The sequence below is a fragment of the Sander vitreus genome, chromosome 16 (genome assembly GCF_031162955.1).
Source record: "Sander vitreus isolate 19-12246 chromosome 16, sanVit1, whole genome shotgun sequence".
NCBI classification, from domain to species: Eukaryota; Metazoa; Chordata; class Actinopteri; order Perciformes; family Percidae; genus Sander; species Sander vitreus.
The window spans coordinates 19,088,583-19,113,139 of record NC_135870.1 but is presented as its reverse complement, the minus strand read 5'-3'; the positions used below and the strand labels follow the sequence as shown (position 1 = coordinate 19,113,139).

The window sequence follows — 24,557 nt, the reverse complement described above, 5'->3', positions numbered from 1 at the left end:
ATTTAAGTAAAAGTAAGTATCGTGAGCATCATGTACTAAAGTATTTAAAAGTAAACCTACTTATTATGCAGAATTCCGCCTTGGTCCTGAGTGTTATTATTATATAAGTGTACATCCATTCCATGATTATAACTGATACATCATAGAACATTGCACCGTATCTTATTAACGGATGATGTTTTATAAGTAAAATCTTACTTTAAAAAACAGTAAATGTAGTGGGGTAAATGGCCCAATATTTCACTCTTAAAGGGGTAGGCTACTCTAGCAATTTAGTATCACACTTCCATAAACCTGGGGGCCTTGAGAAAGACAGATTAAACAATAAAATGGTCAGAATAAGTGCAGCAGAGGCAAAGGTATCTGACTTTTAGCCCCATGAGTCACACCCACAAAACACTGGATCCTACGCTTCCTATAATGCAAGTTGATAGTGAACTGGACTTTATGTGTAAAATCGGTCGAGTGCCCCTTTAAATGTAGTGGAGCAGCAGGAAGTGGCATAAATATAAATATACTTTTTTTCATTTAAAGTAAATGTACTAGTAAATTGTACGGTGCAATAGAGTAGGCTACTGGAGTAAATGTGGGTTAGCTTACTCAGTTACCACCACCGCCTGTTCTGGAGTGTTCTGAGTTTGTTGTTTCTGTAAAAATGCCACCTGAGCACATTTGACTAAGGGGAGGTAGAGCTGGAGGTGGGGAGACAGAGAGGTGGGGAGACAGGGAGACAGGGAGGTGGGGAGACAGGGAGGTGGGGTACAGTAGCATGGGATGTGCTGGCTGGGCTGCAGTCAGATTGTTTTGCAGCTGAATAAATGAATGAAAGGCAGTACTGGTAACCTGATCCGTCCGGGTCGGCCTCATTGTGCTTGGCTGGAGCTCGCGCTGGCGGCTCGCTCTCTGATTGTCTCTGGAACGGGACAGAAAACACTCCCGGGACCTCGCGAGCCCTGCATTATTCAGCGCGCGTGCCTAAAAAGAGAGAGAGAGAGAGAGAGAGAGAGAGAGAGAGGAGTGAAGGGGAGAGAGGAAGAAGAGGATAGGGAGGAGGGACCGCTGCCGGTTGGCAAAGCTGGCGCGTAAAAGGAGCTCAATGTCATCTCAGTCAGAGCTTGCCGTTACCGTTACAGCTGTTGGGAGCACACGAGCATCCGGTCCTCTACTTCTCCTCTCCGCTTGTTTCTCTGACGGCCCGCCGGCCGCCGCGTCCAGACGTCTTTTTTTCCTCTCGAGGTGAACGTTAAGGAAAAAGAAGACAAAGAAGAAGAAGAAGAAGTAACGGTCAGCAGGTCGGTTTCGCCTCCACCGTTCAAACCTAATCCCGGTTATTAGCCGTTTACGTTACCCGGTCTTAGGGAGCTCCGGGGGATCAGCGCTTTTGCTACTTTCCTCACGCAGGTAGATTGAATTAAAACAAAAGTAATGTTTAAAACAACACAAATGTATTTTAACTTAAGTTTCTGGAAATAAGAAAACTCAAGTGGAGGGTGTGTGTGTGTGTGTGTGTGTGTGTGTGTGTGTGTGTGTGTGTGCGTGCGTGTGTGTGTGTGTGTGCGTGTGTGTTGCTTTTTCTTTGTGTGTGCACTGGTTAACAGAGACCTAGACTGTAATTACACTGATTGGCTTTAAAGTGGTGAGGACACAGGATACTGCACCCTCCTCTCCTGAAGGAGAGAGACATCCTGAGGAGGTTAGTGGACCAGACTGCTTGCTGCAGTAGTGTCTATTTCTCTCTCTCTCTGTGCCTTTGTGCTCCTCCTCCTCCTCTGCATCACTTTAACCTAGATATAGAAATGACCTTAACCTGGTTTTCATCATCCCCATACTGAAGGACTTGGCAGAGACCATGAACACCACTAGTGACAGTATACTGTTGTCTAACTGGATGTTTGATGGTTACTCGCATTGGTTTTGTCCGGTTTATATACCCATCCTTTTGGTATCACACAGGCTCATTGTGTAATGTTCATTTAATATACTGTACTGTTAACCTTGCTCTTGTAAAAACCCTTGATACAACCTTAACACATGGTCAAGTCATCATTTAAGCCCCCACCCTTATGGAAAAGCACTCATTGGTTGCATTTTGAATATTACATGCACATGTTAACATTTTAAAAAGGTGAACCTCAGAGGCAGTCACGGATGTGCCGGTGTGTCACAGAGTAGCAGTCGATCAAACCAAAGAGAGAGCTGCCACATGTCCAGAGCAAACCACCTGAAGACTTCATTTGTTTGCTCCAGATTTCCTTGTGGTGAATTTTCAACCTTATCTCCTTGCGTGTAGCTGTTGCCAAGCAACTTGCAATTCTTTGATCACAGACTTTGACGTTGTTCATGGTCAACGAGGGATGGACATTGCCGTGCCGGACGTAATTGGCGGATGTTTCTTTTTGTCCTCTTGGTGCGGGATCAGAGCATCAGAGACATGTTTCAGTTTAGACGAAGAGATCGAATCATCCTTTTCTGTGTAGCTCAATGTTAAAATTATTTGCTGATAAATAACCCATATTGGGTCGGGTGATTAAGTCCACTGTGACCACTTGGAAAAGAAATGCATACTCATTGTGCAGAAATAGTACGGTTAAATACAAAACACCCCTCCAAATGCTAGTGCAATGCATGGAAAGTGAATCTCCCTGCTGTTGTCAGAATAACCGAAGGTGAAGAAGCTGTTGGGGAGGGGGCAACGCACCCTGACCCTGTTATCCCATCACTCCCAATCATGCTGATTGATTTTACGTCACTGTAGAGATACTGACGTTTTCCTTGAGTGCAGCTGACTAGCACAATATCAAAGGAGTGATTCAAGCTCCAGAAATCAAGTGTGTCTCTTTGAACATTCTTACAGTTGCTCTGAGATGTGTTCGTTTTTAGTTACGTGACAGCTTTTATTTATTTTGCACACAGTTTACACAGCAGTGCCCCTGAGCCAGGCAAACACATCCACCTGTCGAGAAGAGGCAAAGGCAGCATCAAAGCCATAGCTTCACATCCGTTCATCTTCATCTTTTCAAACAACATGCCTCGTTTCAGAGAGTTCAATCTGTGTTAAGTCACCTCTTCAGGGAGATTTTTGGAGCAATAATAAAATCAGTAAAACAGGGCACAAAGGCAACAAAAGCTCCATAGTGAAGCCACTGATGTAACATTGAAAGTTGAGGGGTAAACAAAGTAGTGGTGGAGGTGTAAGCCTGTTTTTGGTGTCCACACTGTATTTAGAATAGCTCATCGGCCGTGTTTTCACTGTTTTGTTTGGTCGCCACTCGAAATTACTAGCTGATTCTGGAAATAACGAAGTGAAGCAGCAAACTGCCAATTCAGAGTGTTTGCCAATACCTCTGCTGAGCCAGGGGACAGAAATATCACAGCCAGCTCTGCATTTGATTATATAGTCAATGACAGGAGGTATCTGCCACATGCTTCCACCCCCACCCCACAGAGACTGTCAGTGTTGCTCAAGGTTTTTGTACGTTGTGCAGTGTGTGTGTGTGTGTGTGTGTGTGTGTGTGTGTGTGTGTGTGTGTGTGTGTGTGTGTGTGTGTCTTGTTGAAGTACTTTTTCCGTCCCCACCCCTCTCAGCAGCGTGGACTGTGGGAACATTGACAGGAACAACAGACTTATCAATGATGTCTTCTTCCTCCAAACCTCTCCCTCTTCCCATAAAGCGCACACACACACAGTGTGGTTGATGATGCTAAAGATTGGTGAGCCAAGAGTACACAGGAGGTGGAAATGAGAATGAGGTGCTGAAGGAGAGACGGGATGAGAGAGACCGATGTGATGACAAGAAACAATGAGTACAAGGAGAGATAAAGGGTGGTGCAGGTGTGTGTGTGTGTGTGTGTGTGTGTGTGTGTGTGTGTGTGTGTGTGTGTGTGTGTGTGTGTGTGTGTGATGGTGGTAGGTGGAGTGGGGAATATAAGGCGAGTGAGGAAAACGGGAGAGAGGGAAGTGGAGGGGGGTGCTAGTAGGAAGTCTGTTCAGCCTCACACAGCTCAGCGTTGTTGACATTAACTGGCTCATGGCCTTTCAATGGCCGATCTGTTGATGGGCCTCCGCTGGCTGTCTTCCAGGAAGAGAGTGATACTCCGCCTTGTGTTATTGAATGAAGTCCCAAACATTACAGTCATATCAGCGCTGTTCAGATGGACACTAATGTCATTCATACAAGTGATGTAACGTTTTGCGAACGATCCGATTCTTTTAAACGGCTCTTTGGTACAAAGAAGGGAACCGAGTTGTACTTAGTGAGAGACGTTTTTTTTATTTTTTTTTTTTTTTTTTTATCGTACAGTATACTTGTTTTTATTGTGCCAGTTGAGTGAATGCATTGAAGGCAAGGCAACTTTATTTACATAGCACATTTCATACAGAGTGTAAATTCACTGACAAAGCAGAGGGATATGGCGTCACCCTGTGTAATGTGTACAGTGCAGATCATTGTCGTTAGGTCTGGCAATACAAGTGATTTAGTGCTGCTAAAACTAGACCACGCATGCAAAATGACATTGTATTTGTAGGCTGTCTAAGTTTGAATTTTTATTTGAAATCTTACCCCATTATTATCCTCATGATTATTTCGCAGATAAACCCAATAACCCATACCTCCTAAAAAAAAAAATAAAAAAAAAGATGGAACAGAGCCAAAACATCCGGCTCCCTTCAAAGAGCCGTAATTCCCACGATTGTGCTTTACCAGTTTATAGATATGAGTGTGTCACCAGCTGACAATGAGTGGATAACATGAATAGGAAAGAAAAAAAAATGTGGCTTGGGCATTTGTCATTGAAAATCATATGAGTGCCCCTCAGGCCAGCTATTAAACTGAGCCTTGAAAATACTTTTTTCCCAGCATTTAAACAAAGCCTCCTCATGTTTGTACATGTCTGAAGTAGCTAGAATTTGAAGTCTTTCTTTGGGCTATGAATAACACTTAGTGGCTATTTTTGATTGGCCCATGGGAATGGATGACAGCTAAACGTGACACAGTAGTGTCTGTGTGTGTCTGCCTAAGGGCTTCTGGTTTATTTCTTATAACTTCTTTGATAATGCAGCAAAAAGAAGTCACCTTGACACAGTATAAGAAGAGCACATTTGAAGAGATGAAGGCACTTTTCAAAAGTTAGACTGTTAGAAGTTTGGATTCTTAATAAAACCAATCATAATGGTATAGGAAAAAGGAAATATACCTGAGTCATGGGCACGAGTGCTTGATTGGGTATCCAGTTAGAGATGGTTTTGGTTCTTTGATAATCAAACTGAGTTGCCATCTTGTCTTTACTTCATTATTCAGTCAAATATCCAAGCGGTGCTGAAAAATGAAGCCAATGCAAAAGTGCAAATAACTGCAGTTCATTAAGTGGCCACTTCAGGCTGGCTCCAAAAGTGAGTCAATCGGCGGAGGCAACCGGGAGCCGCCCACTTTGTGTTTTATTTTGGATTTTCAGAAACCTATAGATGACGTCACGGATATTAGGTCCATACCTTATACAGTGTCTGCTAATGTCGTGTTTGTTATTCCTGATCAAGAATGACGGACATATCCATTCGCTAATTCTATTTTTACTTGACCCAGATGCTATGGTAGAGCGGTTAACTCATCAGCAGTCATGTTTTTCAAGAAATATGTCATTGTAAAGCAGCATTGATCTCATCCATGCTTGTCACCATTTTTGTTGGAATGAATTCCGTCCCTGGCGCGTTATTATGGAGCCCACGTAACTTCTAGGGAAGTCCCGCCCTACGAAGCAGCTTGATTGGTTGGTGTTAGGCATTGACCTCGAGTGGTTAAGGTTAGGATAGCCGATTGGTCAGAGGATAGGACCTGAACAGATCGGGTTAGGTTACCTTGCCTAAGCATGGACGCCTGACCAATAGTAGTGTGTGAATGCTATTGATGGGCGGGTCTTGCCTAGAAGTTACGTGGGTTCCATAATAACACGGCCCTGGCACAAGAAGATAACTTCCTCATTCTTACGGCCTACAAAGCTCTGATTGGCTCACCTAAACTATTTGGTTTGGTGTATCCGCCACAAGGGAACACGTTTTTTTTTTACTGCCATATTATGTTGAGACTCATGCCACTTTGAAAATGACAATGAAAGAAAATAATGCCTGAAGTAGGCTCTTTTTTTGTCACATTCCATCTTCCATCAAAGTATTTTGTCCCGTGTTTTGGTATTTGTGTTCCAGAGAGGAAGAGAACTGAAGGGATGCAGGAAACGCAACAATACAACCCAGCCATGTGATGGCCACCATTACACAACCCCCCCACCCACTATTGTCTGCAACATCCACCGACCATTGTTGTACTGTGCAACAGAAATCATTCATTTAACACAAAAGCAAAGCACAAACCACCTGCTAGCACAAATACTGTGTTTACAACAAAGACACGAACACAGACAGTGAAAATGCAGCTAAAAAATACCGGGAACAGGACATATTTTAGAAAACTGCCTTTGAACAGAACATTTCTAACTTTAAAAAAATATATCAAATATGTCAGGGCTTCATTTCCTAACACAATGCTGTGTTTAGGTGGTGAAATGCTGCAGAAATCTCTTTATCACATGGAATGTCTGAATGCTACTTTAGCTTTAGGTGTTAGAGAATGTGTGAGGGTGGGGCTCGGGGAGCCATCGTCTGTGTGGGTTTTGTCATTTCGTATTCTACCTTATCCTTGTGAAAGCCCAGCCGAGCTGTAGACCTTTAACATCTGGGGCATTTTTAGGAGGTCATTTTGGCCAATTGTTACTTCTTTGAGTGTCAAGAATTGTGATTTGTCATTGAGGTTCAACTATCTGCCAGACTGATCTCATGAAGTGGCATATGTATAACACGCCAATTTCATAAATCAAGACGCATACTCGCTTTTTAGCATGTTTATCAACGCCGATTGGCCTCCATTGACTTACATTACCTTGCGATTGCGTGTGAATTGACGGCGTAGCGAGTAGTATCAAAGGGCGAAAATCCACGTAGGGAGGATGGGTTAAACACAGGACTTTTACCCAGGAGAGCGGGGATCGTGTCCCGCGTGTGATGTTTCCTTTCCACGTTTGTTCTTTTCCTAAACCCAACCTCGTTCTTCTTTTCCTAATCCCAACCCGTGTGTGACGTTTCCTAAACCCAACCGTAGCCTCGCGATAACACGCCACATGGCTTTAGAAAGTGGCTTGTATGTTTACGCTGTGACATTGCAGACTGTCGTCTGCTGTATACAGTGTAGACATACACGCGGATAGCTCAAAATACATACAGATAACACGCCACTTGGCTTTAGGAAAGTAGCGTGTATGTTTACGCATCATAATGTCATGTTGCATCTGCTTAGTATCTTGTCTATGAGAAACAACTCACTACTATCAAACAATGGCGGACATGATCCATAAGATTTTTTTATCCACTTCTTTCCCATCACCTCACGAAATATCTTCCTCTGGGATGAGGCCGGTCAGGCAGTAGAGCAGGATTAAAAAGATAGTCCTGAGCACACCTCTAGGCTGCAACTTAGGTCAGGTCTTTCACTATAAAAACTCACTCTATGCAGTTACTGCTGCTGTCAAGGATGTTCATGCAGGTTGTTGAAAGGTTGTGTGGTGAATACAATACAATAAATCAGTAAGTGAATCAGAAGAAGATAAGGTAACCGGGGCAAAAGAGGAAACACCAAACAGTAGGTTACAGCACTTAGTAACACCAAAGTAATTCCTGGAATGTGCTAAACGGCACAGGCTGTGTAACAGAATCTGAGGGGAGTTTTCTTTAAAGGTTAGCTTAAGGTTAGCACGTAGTTTTTGGGTGAAGATCAAAACTAGGTCAATTAGGGTTATAGAGGTTAAAATGAAAAGGGTTAAGTGTTGGATCCGAACTAAGGCAGTGGATGATCTTCCCAAGTATGGCAATACGATGTCTTAATCATTTTGATGATATGCACTTCAGGAATTTACTGGGAGGGAATCAGTTAAGACGTTTTGTTTATGCAGTGGTAACATGTACACAAGCAGAGACCGAAATAAATTAAATTGAAAGCTTGTTAGCATGTCTACTATTACTAATACTTCAGGTCATGTCGTCCTAACTACGGGAATCCATGATTGATATCCCTTTGAAACCACAGAAAATAGCACAGATGGGAAAAAAAGTACTATCTAAATAAAAAGGGAATCATTGTCAGACTCAGATATGTTTGCTGTCACCAGGCTGCTTACTTCCTGTGTGAAGCCTCCTTCCTCCTGCTTTCTAAATACTGCAGGCTAATGAGCTAGTTTCTGGAAATAGACATGTGATTAACACACTGCTCTTCTCAGTGGGAGGTAGAGCAGAACTAGTTAATGCTGTAAGCTAACACTGGGAAGAGGTTCAGTCTCTTAGGACAACAGTGTTAAAATGCCTTCTAGTCTGTTATTGCGTGGGTCAGTTATAGCCATGCCCACTTTCTTGAGAAAGTACAAATACTAATCTGTTACATGATCAATAAACTCCACAATACCAAAGAAGAGTGCGCCGGTGATGGCTAATAGGATCAGAAACGATTCCTGATGATAACCATATTAATGTTGTATATTAGTAGTTCTCAAACGTATTACTCTAAGGTCCGCATCTGATTTTTAATAGAGGTAAGAGGTCCGGAATGATTGGCAATAACAAAATAACATTTAATCAACTCACTTTCAACTTTAAAGCAACATATATTCAAGTTGAGCTCTCGGTTTTCTTGGTCAACTTTTAATCTTCGGATCATATGCGTATCAAACATGAGTTAGGCTGGGTCCGGATTGACTTGCCATTTGGTCCGGATGCATGCGTCTTTGAGAAACCCTGTATAGTTTTAACGCTATTATTATAAAGCTTGTTAGTGTTAGCTGCATTTGACAAAGTAGGTTATCCAGTCAACAACATGTAATGATAACAAGCCACCTAATTAGCTAGCGGTGTGTTTTGGGAAGGAGGTGTGTCAAGCGTTCTAAACATAGCTAGCTGTCATTAGTGTGAGTGAGTGTCGTGCAGTAATGTAAATCACTAATCTAATCTCTCTCTGCTCTGACTCAAACAATGCATTTAGGAGCATGCTAAAACCATGATTTGAACTTCTCATTGAGCTAATTGTTGGCAACATAACAAGTTTGTTGGGCTTTTCCACCTTTAATTTGACAGGACAGCTAAGTGAGAAAGGGTAGAGAGAGGGGGAAGACATGCAGGAAATTGTCACAGGTCGGATTCGAACCCCTGACCTCTGCGTCGAGGCATAAACCTCTCAGTATATGTGTGCCTGGTCTACTCACTGACCCAACCCAGCCACGGGTGTTTGATTTTTTTTAAAGTCGCTTTTTTGTTCTAAAAAGCCTTTTAAAATGTCAATGACATCATACACATCGTACGGCCGGAGATACTGCTTTACGGCAAGCTCTGAGTCACTTCCTGTTTTTTCTCAAAGCATCGACAACACAGCTGACAGGTTAGCCTCTCCCTGTTAATACACGTGCTAGAAAGAGGTTTGCTAATGTTTTAAAGACCACGCTGAAATATTCACTCTGACATTCTGGTTCCGCTTCGGATGCCGTCAAGCGGGATCTCCGATCGTAATCAGTCCTTCACTGACCAATCAGCATTCACTAGCAGAATGCTAGCGTGTTATGGGCAACAACGACTTAATCTGTAGGAAATCGAAAGGACATAAGTACTCGTTCATTCAGCTTTCGACCTATAATCCATGTTGAACTTGCAGAAACTACAATCAAATCTGAGATTTCTCAACGACAATCAAGCAAAAGAGACAAATGTAGCCGTCTAGCTCCATAGAGTCCCATTCATTTTGCTCTGGACCGTGATCACCCCCAGTGGAACTCTGGTGGAACTGCAACCAAATTCGGTACAATGGGGCTGAATAGGGAGTGAAAAGGCTTTACGTAGACGGGCTTTGGTAGCTCCCATAGTCACACTAATGTTTGATTGGCTGATGATGTTAATGATGAAGATTGACTATCCTGGCAAGCAAATCCATTGCCACCAAAAGAGGCAGCATGCGGATGTGATATACATGTTCCAGCAACCGGTCCAGCAATGTATGTGTGAAACTGCAAAAAGGCCACTTTGCATTTATTATACACCATTTTCAAATTATGTGTGATACTAATGGTCTCTTTTTAGTTTAGATAAAATCTCAAAAAAAGCTTACATGTTAGCTTTCCTAACCACAGATTTTTATTTTATTCAAAACCATAAGCCCATTGGCCTGTTAGCCAGTTATCCTCACTGTGTGGTCTCTGCGCTGAGAGTCCTATGGTACAAAGTACTAAAATGGGCTGCTTCATGCTGGGAAAGGATTACAATTATATGCTTGGTGGCCTTTTTGTCACTCACAAACTCACATACACACACAGAAACAGGCACGACCACATCCTCGAAACCCTCAGACTTAGCCATGCATGTGTCCCCTCTTCCTCAAGTGAAGATTTGTTCCTTCATGTCTGTCCGTAGCTTATTTCCTGCACGATCATCCTGTTATCTCCGATTGTCTGTCTGATTCCATAGAGGCTCATCTTTTATTTTTTCAGTTTCTGTTCTGAGATTACTTACAGTAATTTAGTAACAGACTTGTTTACGAGATAAAGTTTAAGAAGTATGGCAATAGATGAACCGGAGAAGTGCCTGTAAGACTGAAACCATCATGCACTATACGGTGGTGCGTTGAAATGGTTGTGGTCATTGAATTGCCGTATTCACTGTCTGTGTGTGTGTGTGTGTGTGTGTGTGTGTGTGTGTGTGTGTGTGTGTGTGTGTGTGTGTGTGATGTGATATGAAACAAAGAGAATGCTAGTGGACAGCAAGTACTGTGTCGTGCTGAATTAACAGCAGGAGAGAGCTGTTACATAAGCAAGGGAGGCTCAGGAAAGGAAGGGAATGAAACACTTTGCTACGTTACTTTGCTTATAATTTTTAGCATTCTTCATTCACATACATGAAACGGTTAGCATATCGTAACTGTTTTACCAAATCTATCAAATGGACCCTAACGTTAGAATAACTAACAAACTAGGGTAGACCACCCAAATCAGTGTTTTTATTTAACTATTCCTTGCGGAGTATGGTGTTAATGGTTACAACATTCTCCATTCACATGCATGAAACTGTTAGCATTTGAGCTACCGTGATAAATACAGATTTGGGTGATGTACCCCAGCCTGCCAATAGCTTTCAAACCATGTCAGGCTAATTTTAATTCTCAATCTAGCGAAAAGCAAAGAAAAGTGTAGTGCATTGTTTCCCCATGGTGGAGATGAATGGATTCCATTCAATGGAAATGTGAAGTCTGCTTGAGGGCTTCTTACATAAAAACCCTACCAATGGTGACATTTCAACGTTGCTGCTTGCTGTTAAAGAGTAGTCATGGGTCATGCTAGAATGTATGAACATTAGCCAACATTGTTCCAATGGGCATTTAACCCAGGGCTAGTAGAAGTACAATGTGGATCATATAGCCCAATTATATGTTAACAATGTGTGTGTAAAAAGTGACTTAGAATATGCCATGTATAAAGCCCTGAGAGATATTCTCAGCATTGAAACAGTAGAACTTAACAGTAGGTTTCTCTAAAAATTGGAAAACTAAGGTCTCAGGTTTTAGTTTGAGTCAAAACTAAAGAGCAAATGCAAAGATTTGCTCACTTTTTTTAAATACAACTTTTAGATTGAATACTTTTTGACTCAAGATAACCAGATAATATAGGATAGGCTTTATAGCTGTTTCATGGTTCCTGCTGGCACAAGTCAGTAAATTACTTTTGGTAAAATGATTCATAGTCAATAATAGCAGTGTAATTTACAGAAAACTGTAAACTCTACTATGCATAGGGGGCTTAAACAGAACTTATTTTGCAACAACGATTGACTCACTGTACATTACCTGTCACATAATACACACACTGCACTATTTCACTGGGTAACACACCCAGCAAAGTACAGTTTGTTTTACTGTCACAGTATGAAATATTATTATACACACAGATCTGGGCTCCAGTTAAAAAAAACAATACAGTCGGTGCTTGTACTCAGTCCAAGACATAACTAATAATGGCTGGCTGTTCAGTGTTACTGCTAGACTGTGTTTTGTCCCAGTTATTCCTGCACTTGTGCAGGGAGTGTTAATCTGGCTCTGTGTCCTGTGCTTGGAGAGTTTTCACACTCTATGACCACAGACATTTTTGGTTAAGAAGATCTGTGAGCTTGTAGTGTGTGTGTGTGTGTGTGTGTGTGTGTGTGTGTGTGTGTGTGTGTGTGTGTGAGTGTAGCATTAGTATTCAGCCTTGAGAGTCTCACTGAAGCGCCTGTCAGGCCCTTTGTTGTTGTTTCACGAAGGGGTCTTAGGGGGTCTGATGTTGTGTGTGAGGGGTGTCATTAGAGGCTTGGAAAGGGACACAAATAGCTGCCATGAGTCCAGACATGCAGTGCATACTTCTGTAACACTCAACTTAAAAGGCTTCTTAACATGATTTCCATCTGGTTGTTGTTTGAAGCTCTCTGGCAATGGGTAGGTGAAAATCGCGTTCATTGTTATTCTTTTGCAGTGCTGCAATATGCCGTCACAGCTCTTGTGTGTCTGGGTAGGAAGCTGGCTGGAGATACACTCACAAGCCTTATACCAATGCTCTTCCTTGTACTAGTACTTAAGCAGAAAAAGATGTTGCTTTATTGATGCTGCACTGCTTGGCTGTGAACCATTCACTTTAAAGCCCTTGTGTGGGTTTGTGGATATTGTTTCAACGCTACTAACAGATAACAATCCATAAGATTAAGCCAGGTCTTTAATATTTCAATTTAAAATGTGTAAAATTGTAAAAACCAAAAAGCAAATAAGCCAATTCCTAAAAACACTAAAGAGAATATATAATATATGAATGTTTTTTTTTTCTTCTTTAATATGTCTATGTTATGTTAAGTTGGCTGATCTGGTGGTTGTGTGGTTTTTTTTGGCCAAATGTTGACCCTAGTGAACTAGTAGTGTCTTAGTGTGATTGTTTGTGAAGTGCAGGTGGCCTCAAGTGTTTTGGTGTATTTCCTGTGTTGAGTTCCATTTCCATGGACACAAGTTAGCGCAGTTTCCTGTTTAGATAACCTGGGAGCTGTGATAGGCTTTAATCCAATCAGTTGCTTCCTGTAGTTTGCAGCATCATTTGTTTTAAAGTGTCCAACACCCATCTTTAAATACATGGTCACTATCTTGATCATCCAGCAAGACTTTTTGTGTTTTTACTCTAAAATAAAGGGGTTGTGAAAGGAGTTGCTTTTTGACAGGATTTTATTTTACAGCGTGGAAAAGCCCTTACACATTGTTCCATAGTTGAATTTGCTTGAGACAGACACTTTTTCAGTTAGGCTGTACAATAGATGAGTGACACTTTTCTCCTCAACTCAGACCTCATTATGAACCCTTCCTTCCTGTTCTGGAAATGTCAAATTTCTCCTAAATATTAACAAACAATCCGATTTTTAAATAGATTTGTGCATTGTACGATTACATGCATAACCTATTTTTAATTGTGAAGATTTAATAACCATCCCGCCCATATAATGTGCAACTGAATGTCCTGCTGCAGTCCAAAATGTTTCAAATAATGAACACTAGACACCAATGAAATACCGCCTCTGTGACTTCATTTCAAACATACCTGTGTTTGACTTGTAATGCAAAGTTCCAAAATGTCTGTTCAATATTGTATGCAAAATGAACGATTTAAATTGACAAAGACACACAGTCTGTATACCCTGGAGCCATGCAGGACATGACCTAAACCAAAAGAATAAAAGTGATTTACATACATACATATTTTTCTGTTACACCTTAGTTTGTTACTCTCTGTGCAAAATCATCTGTGTTTGTACAGTCTGTGTATGTGTGTGTGTGTGTGTGTGTGTGTGTGTGTGTGTGTGTGTGTGTGTGTGTGTGTGTCTTTCTGGCATGCTGCGATGGTTAAGTGTGTCATTTGTTTTCGTTTATGATCAATCACGATCAACTTTCATGATATAAGACTGCTCCGGGCACTACTCTTTATTGATTGGTGTTGACCTGGATGCATGCAATCACACGTACACACGCACATAAATAAACCGTCACATATACTCCTTTTCCTCAGTCTCTTTTACCTCTGTCTTTTCATTTTCCAACAATTAGCTCTCCCCTCTGTGAATGTACTAGCACTGGCATAATGACCATCACAAGTCTATTTGTGTGTTACAACCCATCCAGTAATTGAACTCCCCAGTGCATATGCAATAATTGGGTTACTGTCCCAATTTTCCGTGACCGATTTTTTTTCTTCATCAGTTATTTCTAGAATGGGAACTCACCGAGAAGTTGCAATTTGTCGTTTTAAACAGGGACACTTAAAAGGGACGGGGGCGTTCATTTCTGTGTTTTTTTCAATGATGTTATCCAGACAAATTCACAGTTAGTTAGCAGAGACAGCTACTGTTTGTCACCCTCTGACAGGACGCACAGCTGTTAATGGGCACACTACGCTACAGAGTAGGATAGGAGTAGGATAACCTCTCTGACCGCTGGACCACCCTGCTGTTCTCAACATACCCCCCCCCTACTCCATCCATTTTCATTAGATGAATTATGTCAGGGGGTTTAAAGCTGGAATTAAAAGACTGATTTGTACAGATCAAAGAGAAGTCCTACAAAACTGTCTTTTCTTGCACAATTTTTGGGAGAAAAAAATACTTTGAAAGCTGATATTTCAGCCCTGTTATTCAGAGAAGACATTGATTAATAGTGCTTGTGCTTTATGTGGCCAGTGTCTGACTAAGTTCCTCATGTGTACAACACCTTGTTTAGTTTCTTGTCATCGACACAAGGTCAAGTTTTTGACAGCAGTGAGGAGCCAACTAGCTTATTAGAGAAAAAGTAATACCCAGAAAAAAATATCATCCTGTCAATACTTCAGTAAAACTGCTTTTTCATTTGCTTATTTGGCTTTTAAAATTGAATCAATGTAGCACTTAATTGCTGAAATGCATTCTGACATCGGTTCCTCTTTGGGATCACCATCCTTCATCATTTAGCAGCAGCTGACACATTATTGCTAATTGCTCTTGTAAATTCGAGGAAAGTGTTTCCAGTGCGTCTTGATGTGGTGCTTGTGAACAGAGAAAGTGAACCGTGACTCAGGTCAGCTCTAGTTTCCACTGGCCGGATCCTATGACCCAACAGGTTCACCCTCACACACAACACCCCTATAGACAAGTAGCATTAGAGTGACCCTGAGACATAAGAATCTGATTTCTTTTAGTGGGTTTACCCCTTAATTTCGGCATAATGACAAAGATTTGGTTTCATCCGTTGAGTTTTTATTTTATCAAGATGGACGAGCCTCTGAGACCAGCCTGTTACATGTAAAGTCTCCACTAAAAGCTCTAACTAAATACTTTGTAAGGCAGGATGAGGCAGCGGATTTTATGTAATTTACTTTTTATTAAAAGGTGAATAGAACTAGCCTAGAAATATAGACGCACCCTAGTGGCAGCAAATGTATTTTGCAGCCAGGGGGGTCTAGGCACTCTCTGTTGGCTGGAAAAACCAAACTCTGGTCAGGCCAATGCTCTGCCTGGTTGTAGCGCTATCCTATTGCGTGCAGAGAGAATTTGAAAGACAACCGTTTATCCCGCCCCTCGGATTGAGCTCCGTCAATGGTGAGTTCCCAGACCCAACATCTTGATGTGGGTCTGGCTTGTCAGGCTAGAATAGAACTGGTACATCACTCTAACCCTTAGACTGAGTCAACAGTCCCATACTAATGATGATAGAAGAAAATACCATTCCCCCCTTCACCTCCTCCCTCTTTCTTCAGTCATCATCTCTTCATTATCGCCTCTCTGGCTACCTCTCTTGCTCTGTCTCCTCGGAATTTGACAGGAACTGTAGGTTAAAGGGAAAGTGGGCGTGCGACATATGCGTGGAGTGGGGAAAGCGAGTACTCGGTCTTACACAGGAAGGGAGGAGTGGGGAGCCACACGGTGGATGTTTTTGGTGTGTCTGTTTGTATGAGGGCCTGCACAGAAGGGATCTTTGTGGGTGAGGGCATCTGGAGGAACACACACATACACACACTCAGCCCATGACATCACAGCTTACCGAGCAGCCGGCAGGAATGTTACTGAGAAAGGAGAGGCTTTGTGGAGGAGAGGAAAGAGACGGGAGGGGAGGAAAAGGAGGAGAAGAAGAGGAGGAAAAGGCTTAGCCAGGGAAAAGTCTGGCACTCCCACTATCTGGAACAGGACGGAGCAAGGCTGGACTGAAGGGAACAGAGCTAAATAGGAAAAAAACGATAAAGCTCATTAAAAGAAGTAGGACGTATTGTAATGTTACGAAACTTAAGGAAGCTTACTTTTAAAAATGACACCATGGATTTACAAATGTCACTGAAATAGACTAAGATTACTTGTAAGAGCAGCAGGTGAGTACCAACCCTATTTCACTTTTTGGGGTCGTACGACAGTTTTGTTTTGCTGTTTAAGGTAATTTTATGGAACTTCTGTATTTTAAGATATATTTTAGACGATGAGAACACCAAATATGTTGTACAAACTAAAATGACGAGATGTTGGCTACAGAGGACAAACAGGAACTTGAATACTGTTAAGGAAAAGGAGGAGGAAGTGTCAGAATACACACACACACACACACACACAGATGTGTTTTGTATTAGATTAAGTATTGATGTCAAACTTGAGAATCTGTTGTAGTGAAGGTTATGCAGATGTTACAATATAATGTGAGAACTGAACTGCCCACTTTGGCCTGAAGATCTCATTGAGTCCTCTCTATGTTTATGCTCCCTCAGTCACCCCCCATGTCTCTCTATTGATGTTGCTTGCCTGTTACCCACTATGTGTCTATTTAGCCGCGTTTAGTTTGTCAATGACGTATGACTCGTAATGACTCTTCAACACCTCCAAACTGTCTTAAGCGGAGACTGACTGAAATCATGAATAGGTACCCGATAGCACTGTTGGCCTGGCTTCACAGCCTGTTTTATCTGAGAACTCCATGCTAAACCAGCAGCAGGCTCCAGTTACTATACAGGATCATATTTAGCCAGGAAACAGAGCCGGGAACGCTGACTGCACTGGGTTACCAGGAGCTGTGTGTGTGTGTGTGTGTGTGTGTGTGTGTGTGTGTGTGTGTGTGTGTGTGTGTGTGTGTGTGTGTGTGTGTGTGTGTGTGTGTGTGTGTGTGTTTGAGGACATCATCAAGTTTTCATTTAACATTTGCCATGTGTTCTGGCTGTAGTGCATGCTAATAGAAGCCTATGACGCGATATTAAAGGCATGCAAAATGGATTTCCCATCAGGGAGTATTCAGGGTGTATACATATTCTGGTAAACCCCCCATCGTCTCAGGCATGCCGCTGAGTGTGTGTGTGTCTGTTTTTAGTGTGTGTGTTTGTTTATGTGTGTGTGTGTGTGTGTGTGTGTGTTTGTGATTTGTGTGTACTGTCTCAGTCAGAGCGTAAGCATTTCCAGATGTGATGAGAATGGTGACAGGCGGAGAATGAGACAGGATTTAGTCAGAGCATAAGACAGTAACAGTTAGCTGACACATTGTATTACTATACTTGTCATGACTAACCTTTACTCCTGGGTTAATATATTTCAGCAACCTAAACGTAGCTTTAAGACCAAATCTAAGCTATAAAATTACCTTAATCTTAACTAACCCTAAAGTCACCCTTACCAAGATAATCTTTTTTTTCTGATTTGACTGATCTTTGCATGTCATGTAAGTTTAAATCTACTTAATACTAATTAAATTCTCTCAAGCCACGTCCTTACCCTAAAATAGATCTGTGAATTAGGAAAACCTAGTAAAAATGTCCCCACTATGGAGGATTTTCCTTCATTTTCTATCCTTTTTATGAAAAATCCAAAGCACAAACAGCTGACACATCATGGTGGTGAGGGTGTGACTATTAAACACTATATTTCACATTCATGTAACTGTTAAATATGCTAAACATGCTAATGGAAATGTAACTGCTGTCCCCAGAGTAATAAACCATTCTCATGTTTTCAGACAGTCAAACAAACCATGAACATTAAAGCTTTTTCATTACAGTTACATGACTTCTAACAACACGTACACACACACTCACAAATGCACTCTTACACACACACACACACACACACACACACACACACACACACACACACACAAACACAACACACACCCACACACTGGCCAGGCAGGGTGAACAGTGTCCCTCATCACAAGTATTAAAGTCCGAGCCTTGAGGACAGCTAGTTATGCCTGGAATGTCAGTTCACCTCAATGAGAGTCAGAAAAACACACGTGAATACACAACTCCGAATACACACACTTGCACTGCTGCACAACCACACGTGTGTGTGTGTGTGTGTGTGTGTGTGTGTGTGTGTGTGTGTGTGTGTGTGTAACAGAATAGCATTGCATATGAGACATTCCTGTACTATAGTACTGTTTTCCTGAGGCAGTAACAGGATATCCTCCCCCACTGTCCTGCCTGCTGGACACACACTCTTACACACCAGGGTTATTATAGTAAATGAAAAGTGAAACAAAAACAAAAATAAGCAGTAAAAAATATTTTTATTAAACTGAAAGTAAACAAAAACTAAACTGACAACTAAACTAAAACGATATTGAAAGAGAAAATAAAAAAGTGAACATAAATTTTTTTGTTTTGTAGCCATATTTCACTACCGAAAAAAGAAAAAAAAGACACCGTGAATTTCTGTCAACTCTCCACAGAACCACAGAAATTGATGGACTTGAGATCCCAGGAGATGGAGCTGTGCTGCAATTGCTACTAAACTAAATATATAAAAACTAAACCGTTCTGAAAACCTGAAACTAAACTAAAACTAGCAAACACTCTCTGAAAACAAACTAAAAAATAAAATGAAATTGTAAAAAAACAAAAAACTATTATAACTTTGCACACACACATTCCTGCACATGCATGCATGTACATACACATGCAGTCCATACAATGGGTCAAGTGTAGTCTATCCACGACGTTCCACTTCCGGGATTGGTCCGCTGCCGCCGGAAATTCCGCCTGATGTCACTCTTTTCTGCCAGATGTCTCGTTACCTTCCGCTTTATTCGTGTTGTAATTTTAAACTCCAGTGGATTTATGGGGACTATGGTTAACTGCTCCTCAGATCTCTGCAGGGTAAATCCAGACAGCTAGCTAGACTATCTGTCCAATCTGAGTTTTCTGTTGCACGACTAAAACAACTTTTGAACGTACACGTTCCACCAAAACAAGTTCCTTCCAGAGGCTATTTTGCAGCGGCACCGTGGCTCCGTCTGGCGCTTAGCACCGGCGATTGTGATTGGCATTCCATCTGTGTGGAATGCTGTGTCGACTTGCCAGACCTTCCTCCGCAGCGCTGTGGAGGAAGGTCTGGCAATGCGAGACTAGGTCAAGTGTAACAAGACAGAAGACCTGGTCTAAGTGAGTGTGTGTATAGAAGTAACATGTGGCCGCTAATATCATTTACTTGGTGAAAAAATCATTTGAGTTGTTTAAGTAGAAACTGGAGATGAAAAGAGAAAATAATGCTGTAGTTTAAACATTTCTGTAATATTGATCCGTGTCAATCACAGCGTGCCGTGGTTTAACAAATAATTCCCTTAGCTGAAGGTCAAAGTTGATAACGTAGCTAACAGTATGATTTGTCCAAATGAACAATTCTAACATTTGGTACACACATGCATGTCCCCCTCAGGAGGACTGACCAAATACCATTCCCATCAGCCTCAGCTGTTAAGGGCTAACTATTAAATGTTAGCATGCTAACACAACTAAGGTGGTGATCACGGTGAATTACGCCTGCTTAGCATCATCATTATAGCACTGTCATTGTTGAATGTTAGCATGCTGATATTAGCATTTAGCTAAAATCTCTACATCCTCACAGAGCTCTTGTTACACTTCACCTCCCGGAGACACAAACTATCTGTATTATTGTGTTCTTAATTCGTTTCTATCATTTTAATTGATCTTTCAGTTCTGACACAGTAGTATCAAAATGAATGTTTTACATTAAAAATGTCCCAGATTGTAACATCCCTAGCCTTGAATTGGAAATGTGTGAGACATTCCTTTAAGAAAATGTGTGTATTCTGATTTATATATATCACACATGAGACAGCCTAAGCATGTGACTGAGTCAGATGGGTCAACAAAGCCCTCAGAGAAAAAAAGTTTTTCTCACAGTAGAAACGGGAGGAGGAAAGAGGACTGAAGAATGGAGCGAGGAGGAGAGTGTTGCTTCGGTATAGACAAGAGAAGGAGGAGAGGCAGGGTGTTATAATCCAGTATGTGATTTCACTGACCACTGGTTCTTCACTCTAACAATCCCAGAGAGGAGAGAGGAACCAAGACAGGAAGGAGAAGGCGCAAAGAGGGAGAGAGGGGATTCGGCAGAAGAGAGGATAAGGGCGAGAAGAGAAAGAGGAGTAGATAAGGGAGAGGAAAAAGATCCAGATTCAAAGCTAGGCTGCCCTGTTTATGTTGATACTAAGTCAGACACCGCATATCGTAGGGGTTCACATCGGTAAAAATTCTCATGAATATCATTTAATGGCAGTATTTAGATGTACAAAATGTCTGCTAACCAATTCACTGAAATGGTCCTCCTCATTAAATCCCATGCACACACTCTCACACGTTACAAAGACGGGGGTCAACAACCTCTCATGGAAGTAAACACATCTTCAGAACAGAGGTGTACTTGGTACAAGGCAGTAAACCAGGAAGCAAATAGAGTATTTGTTAGTGGCCTCTGTAGAAACAGACAGCTCAGTAAAGACAGTAGTGTGTAAATGCTAACGGTGGATGTGGAATGTGTCGGGATGGATGGTTCACAAAAACAGAAGGTCACAGGTTTTGATCCCTGCATGCCAATGTGTCTACCAATGTGTCCTCTAACCAGATACTCATCCCCCATTTGTATATTTAAATAAGAATTCAGTGAAGTGCCCACACAGTTGATAAGTAAATTAATGTAGCGGTAAAGTATGGGTTATAAGTTTGAAAACGATCTATGTATTTTATAAAAATCTGAGTTTGGTTCTCAAAATGAAGGGGGGGGAAATAAAGTCAAAGTCCCCAAAAAACTGACGATTAATGTAACATCACAGTATTGCATGAAGTGGTGATTATTGCTTCATAAGGGAGGGACATTTTATTAGATTTTGACAACTTATTGTGTGACCAACTCTTCATGGGAATTTAGGCATTGATGATGTGGCCTTGAGGCAGGCACTTAATCCAAAAACCCAGCAGTGACGCTGCTCTGTGAACAGCTGAGGTCGGGAGGATACAGGGAGTGAATGTGTGTTTAAAGCTGCAAAACCTCGAGTATCTGACAAATCCCATGCCTGTGATACACTTCTGAGAAATTATTATTCTATGCAGAACAAGTATAATAACATAACAATATAAAAACTGTTTTAATCGACACATACTGTGCAGAGAAATATACCGTTTTGCTAATCCCCACCCACAGTTGTAAAAGCTCAAGATACTTCCCTACTTAAACTATAAAAGTAATAAACTGACATCCCACCTGTCAGTTTGTCTGTTGTATAATAGAGTATCAGATCAAATATGGGGCAGGAAGAGTTCCTGTATTTGAACTATTTGCCAAGTATTCAGCACCCTGATTCATTCACAGAACTGTGAAAGTCTTTGAACAAAGATACAATGGATTTAAATTTTTTATTGAAGATTGTTATGTTTTTGCTGTCATTAAGCAGCAGAATGGCAGTTGGTGCCCCCTAGTGGTGTCAACCAGTCAGAACACACTACTACTGCAATGCAGACAGACAGATGTGTGTGTGTGTGTGTGTGTGTGTGTGTGTGTGTGTGTGTGTGTGTGTGTGTGTGTGTGTGTGCATGTGTGCGCGCGTGTGTGTGTGTGTGTGTGTGTGTGTGATTAGAAAGAGTCTGATTTCTAAGAAAAAGTGCAACGCTTTCTCTTTTAACCACTACTGTAAGCAAACATTGTTTTTATGCAAGTGATGATGAGACAGTGTACAGCCTCTCCATACAGTATCTCTGAACATTGTGTCGTTGTTTGTTTCTTGACACAGAGATCATGGCGGGCAGCCGAGGATGTCAGTGACACAATTCCAAGAGAGCGAGCCCTGAAGAGCGTCAGTTTCCAGGAATCGGTCAGCGTTATCACCGACAGGCCTGCAACCATGGAACTGGAGAGCCAGCAAATCCAACATGGCTGCCTCAGCAGCCCCAGTAACCGAGCCCACAATGCAGTCGGTGTGAAGGTAGAGGCTTCTGACAGCGAGGTGGTGCAGGTACGCAGCTCACATTTTCACTTGTTTAATTAACTTTTGTTTATCAACAACAACAACTTTGACATGTCAATTTATGTTGTGCTGAGTGGAAAATAGTTTTGAATTTCTTGATTTTTTAAGTCACTTTTTTTTCTCAGCAATATGACAAACATTAACCCAAACAGATGGCCACATTACAGTAATTTGGCAACATTTCCATTAACTTGCATGTACATACTAGACTTCAAGTGGTTTATTATATAGCATTTGGGTGTGCAGAAATGTATGTTTGTTGTCATTTATTATGATAAAAGTAAATAAAAGTATCACGATATGCTGTATTGTTATATGTCTTATCATCTCATGTGCATTGTTTCCCCTTAATATAATACTAGAAGGAGTTTATTGAACATTATAGTACAATAGTTGTACACCACAGCAATTTGATTGTCTGCTGCGTGTACAGGAGATCCGCTACTTGGACCAGGTTTTAGACGCCGCTTCCGAAACACCCACCAACGGAAACTCTTCTCCGTCAGAACACACCGAACCAATCACCATCGATGGAAACTGTCCTTCTGTCTGCGTGTCGGCCTCGTCTCCCGTCGATCACGGATCAGTCATTGTGGAGGGGCAGAGACAAACCACGTTCCTGTACCAGAAGGACTCTGCTGTGAGGACCAACGGCCATGTGCAGGGAGAGGAGTCGGTGAGCGGCAGGGCGAAGTTTGAGCTGAGAGCGTTTCAGGAGGAGAGACGGCCAGCCAAACTCTTCACCCCTGGAGAGGAGCAGCAGGTCAGGGTGACGAGGAGACGGCCCTCAGGGGAGGTAAATGTCTGTTAGAATACACTTTATCAGCTGTAACAGATTTCCAACAGCATTCAGAGACACAGTATTCAAAAAACAACACAGCAGTAATGTTAGTGTGAATCTTGTCTGTATTGTAGTGTTAGTAATAAGAGGTCTGAGGAGGGCTCGGAAATGCAAGAACATTCCAGTATTCTTGAGTAAAGTGTGATTTATGGTTCTGCGGAGGCTCCACGCAGAGCTTTCGCTGCAGCCAGAGGCGGCGTCAGCTGATTTTGCTGGGGCTACAACCCCGAATGTTTTATGAATAACCCCGGATCTCTCTCTCTCTCTCTCTCTCTCTCTCTCTCTCTCTCTCTCTCTCTCTTTTTTTTTTTTTTTTTACAAAAATAAGTAGCCTATAATAGAATAAAAAAGCCCCAGAATGGCACATGCAAATTAAGAAGAAAAGTATTTTCCAACGCACTGGCAGTTCTTAAATTTCTTCTTTTTTTTTTTGTAGAACTCATGGTAGAACTGTAACTTTGTCCAGTTTATTTTTCCGAGGTGAATAGAATGGGCAGCTATGTGCGGGGTCCGACCATGCCGTATTTGTTGCTGTCACCTAGCAACCGTCTCTACGTGAGGAAAGCTCTGTGAAAGGTTTAATTTTCGGAGGAATCATAGCCAAATCCGTCTAATACATTGATGCCATCAACACAAAGTTTAGGAGGGCAATACTAATGATTTAGTTTGAAGTTCCTGTGACAACATCCAGTCCATGGTTCAGACTCAAACACAAAGAGTTCTGAAGCAGACCTGTGCGTCGCTTAGTGTCCACTCTCACTGTAAAAAGCTGTGCAGCTTCAGGTTTATGGATGCGCTCTGCTGTCGACATGCTGCAGCAGATGTGTCGCGTTTGTGCTCTGTGTATTTCTGCAGTAGTTTCGGTTTTCCACCCCCTATGTAGAGCAGCGTACAGCCACTTCCCTAAACTTTGTCTCATTCAGAGACCAGAGTCTCAAACGGGGCTCTGTGTCTGTCAGACGGTCTGAGATCTACCGTATCAGCAGAGCAATCACGTAATGCACAGCAGACTATGGTGCAGGTAGATTATTTTCTGAAATATTGTGACTTTATTCTTGTAATAGCCTATTAGAACTTTATTTTTTTCAAAATATAACGACTCCTCCAAATATTAGACAACACAAAGTTTTGGATATGAGCAGAAATCTTGCTCAAACAACTGAAATATTACAGTCCAGGGATTTATTAATAAATTAAAATGAATAATGTATCATTGAAGTGAATAATTGCCATATGCGCATTTAAGGAGGCTACTTCCCCAACAAAAGATGCAAAAGAGGAGGGAGGAGAAAATGATGCCTAGGCTACATGTGTGCTGACTCAGAT

The 24,557-nt window shown here is 41.7% G+C and overlaps 1 protein-coding gene across 1 annotated transcript in view; it reads left to right on the top strand.

Moving 5' to 3' along the window:
• Positions 1-24,557, top strand: part of palm2akap2 (PALM2 and AKAP2 fusion) — a 93,073-nt gene that overhangs the window by 58,187 nt on the left and 10,329 nt on the right. The window contains exons 10-11 of the mRNA XM_078271913.1: positions 22,157-22,378; positions 22,824-23,186. Coding sequence (XP_078128039.1) covers positions 22,157-22,378; positions 22,824-23,186 — 585 coding nt within the window. The remainder of the gene's footprint in view (positions 1-22,156; positions 22,379-22,823; positions 23,187-24,557) is intronic.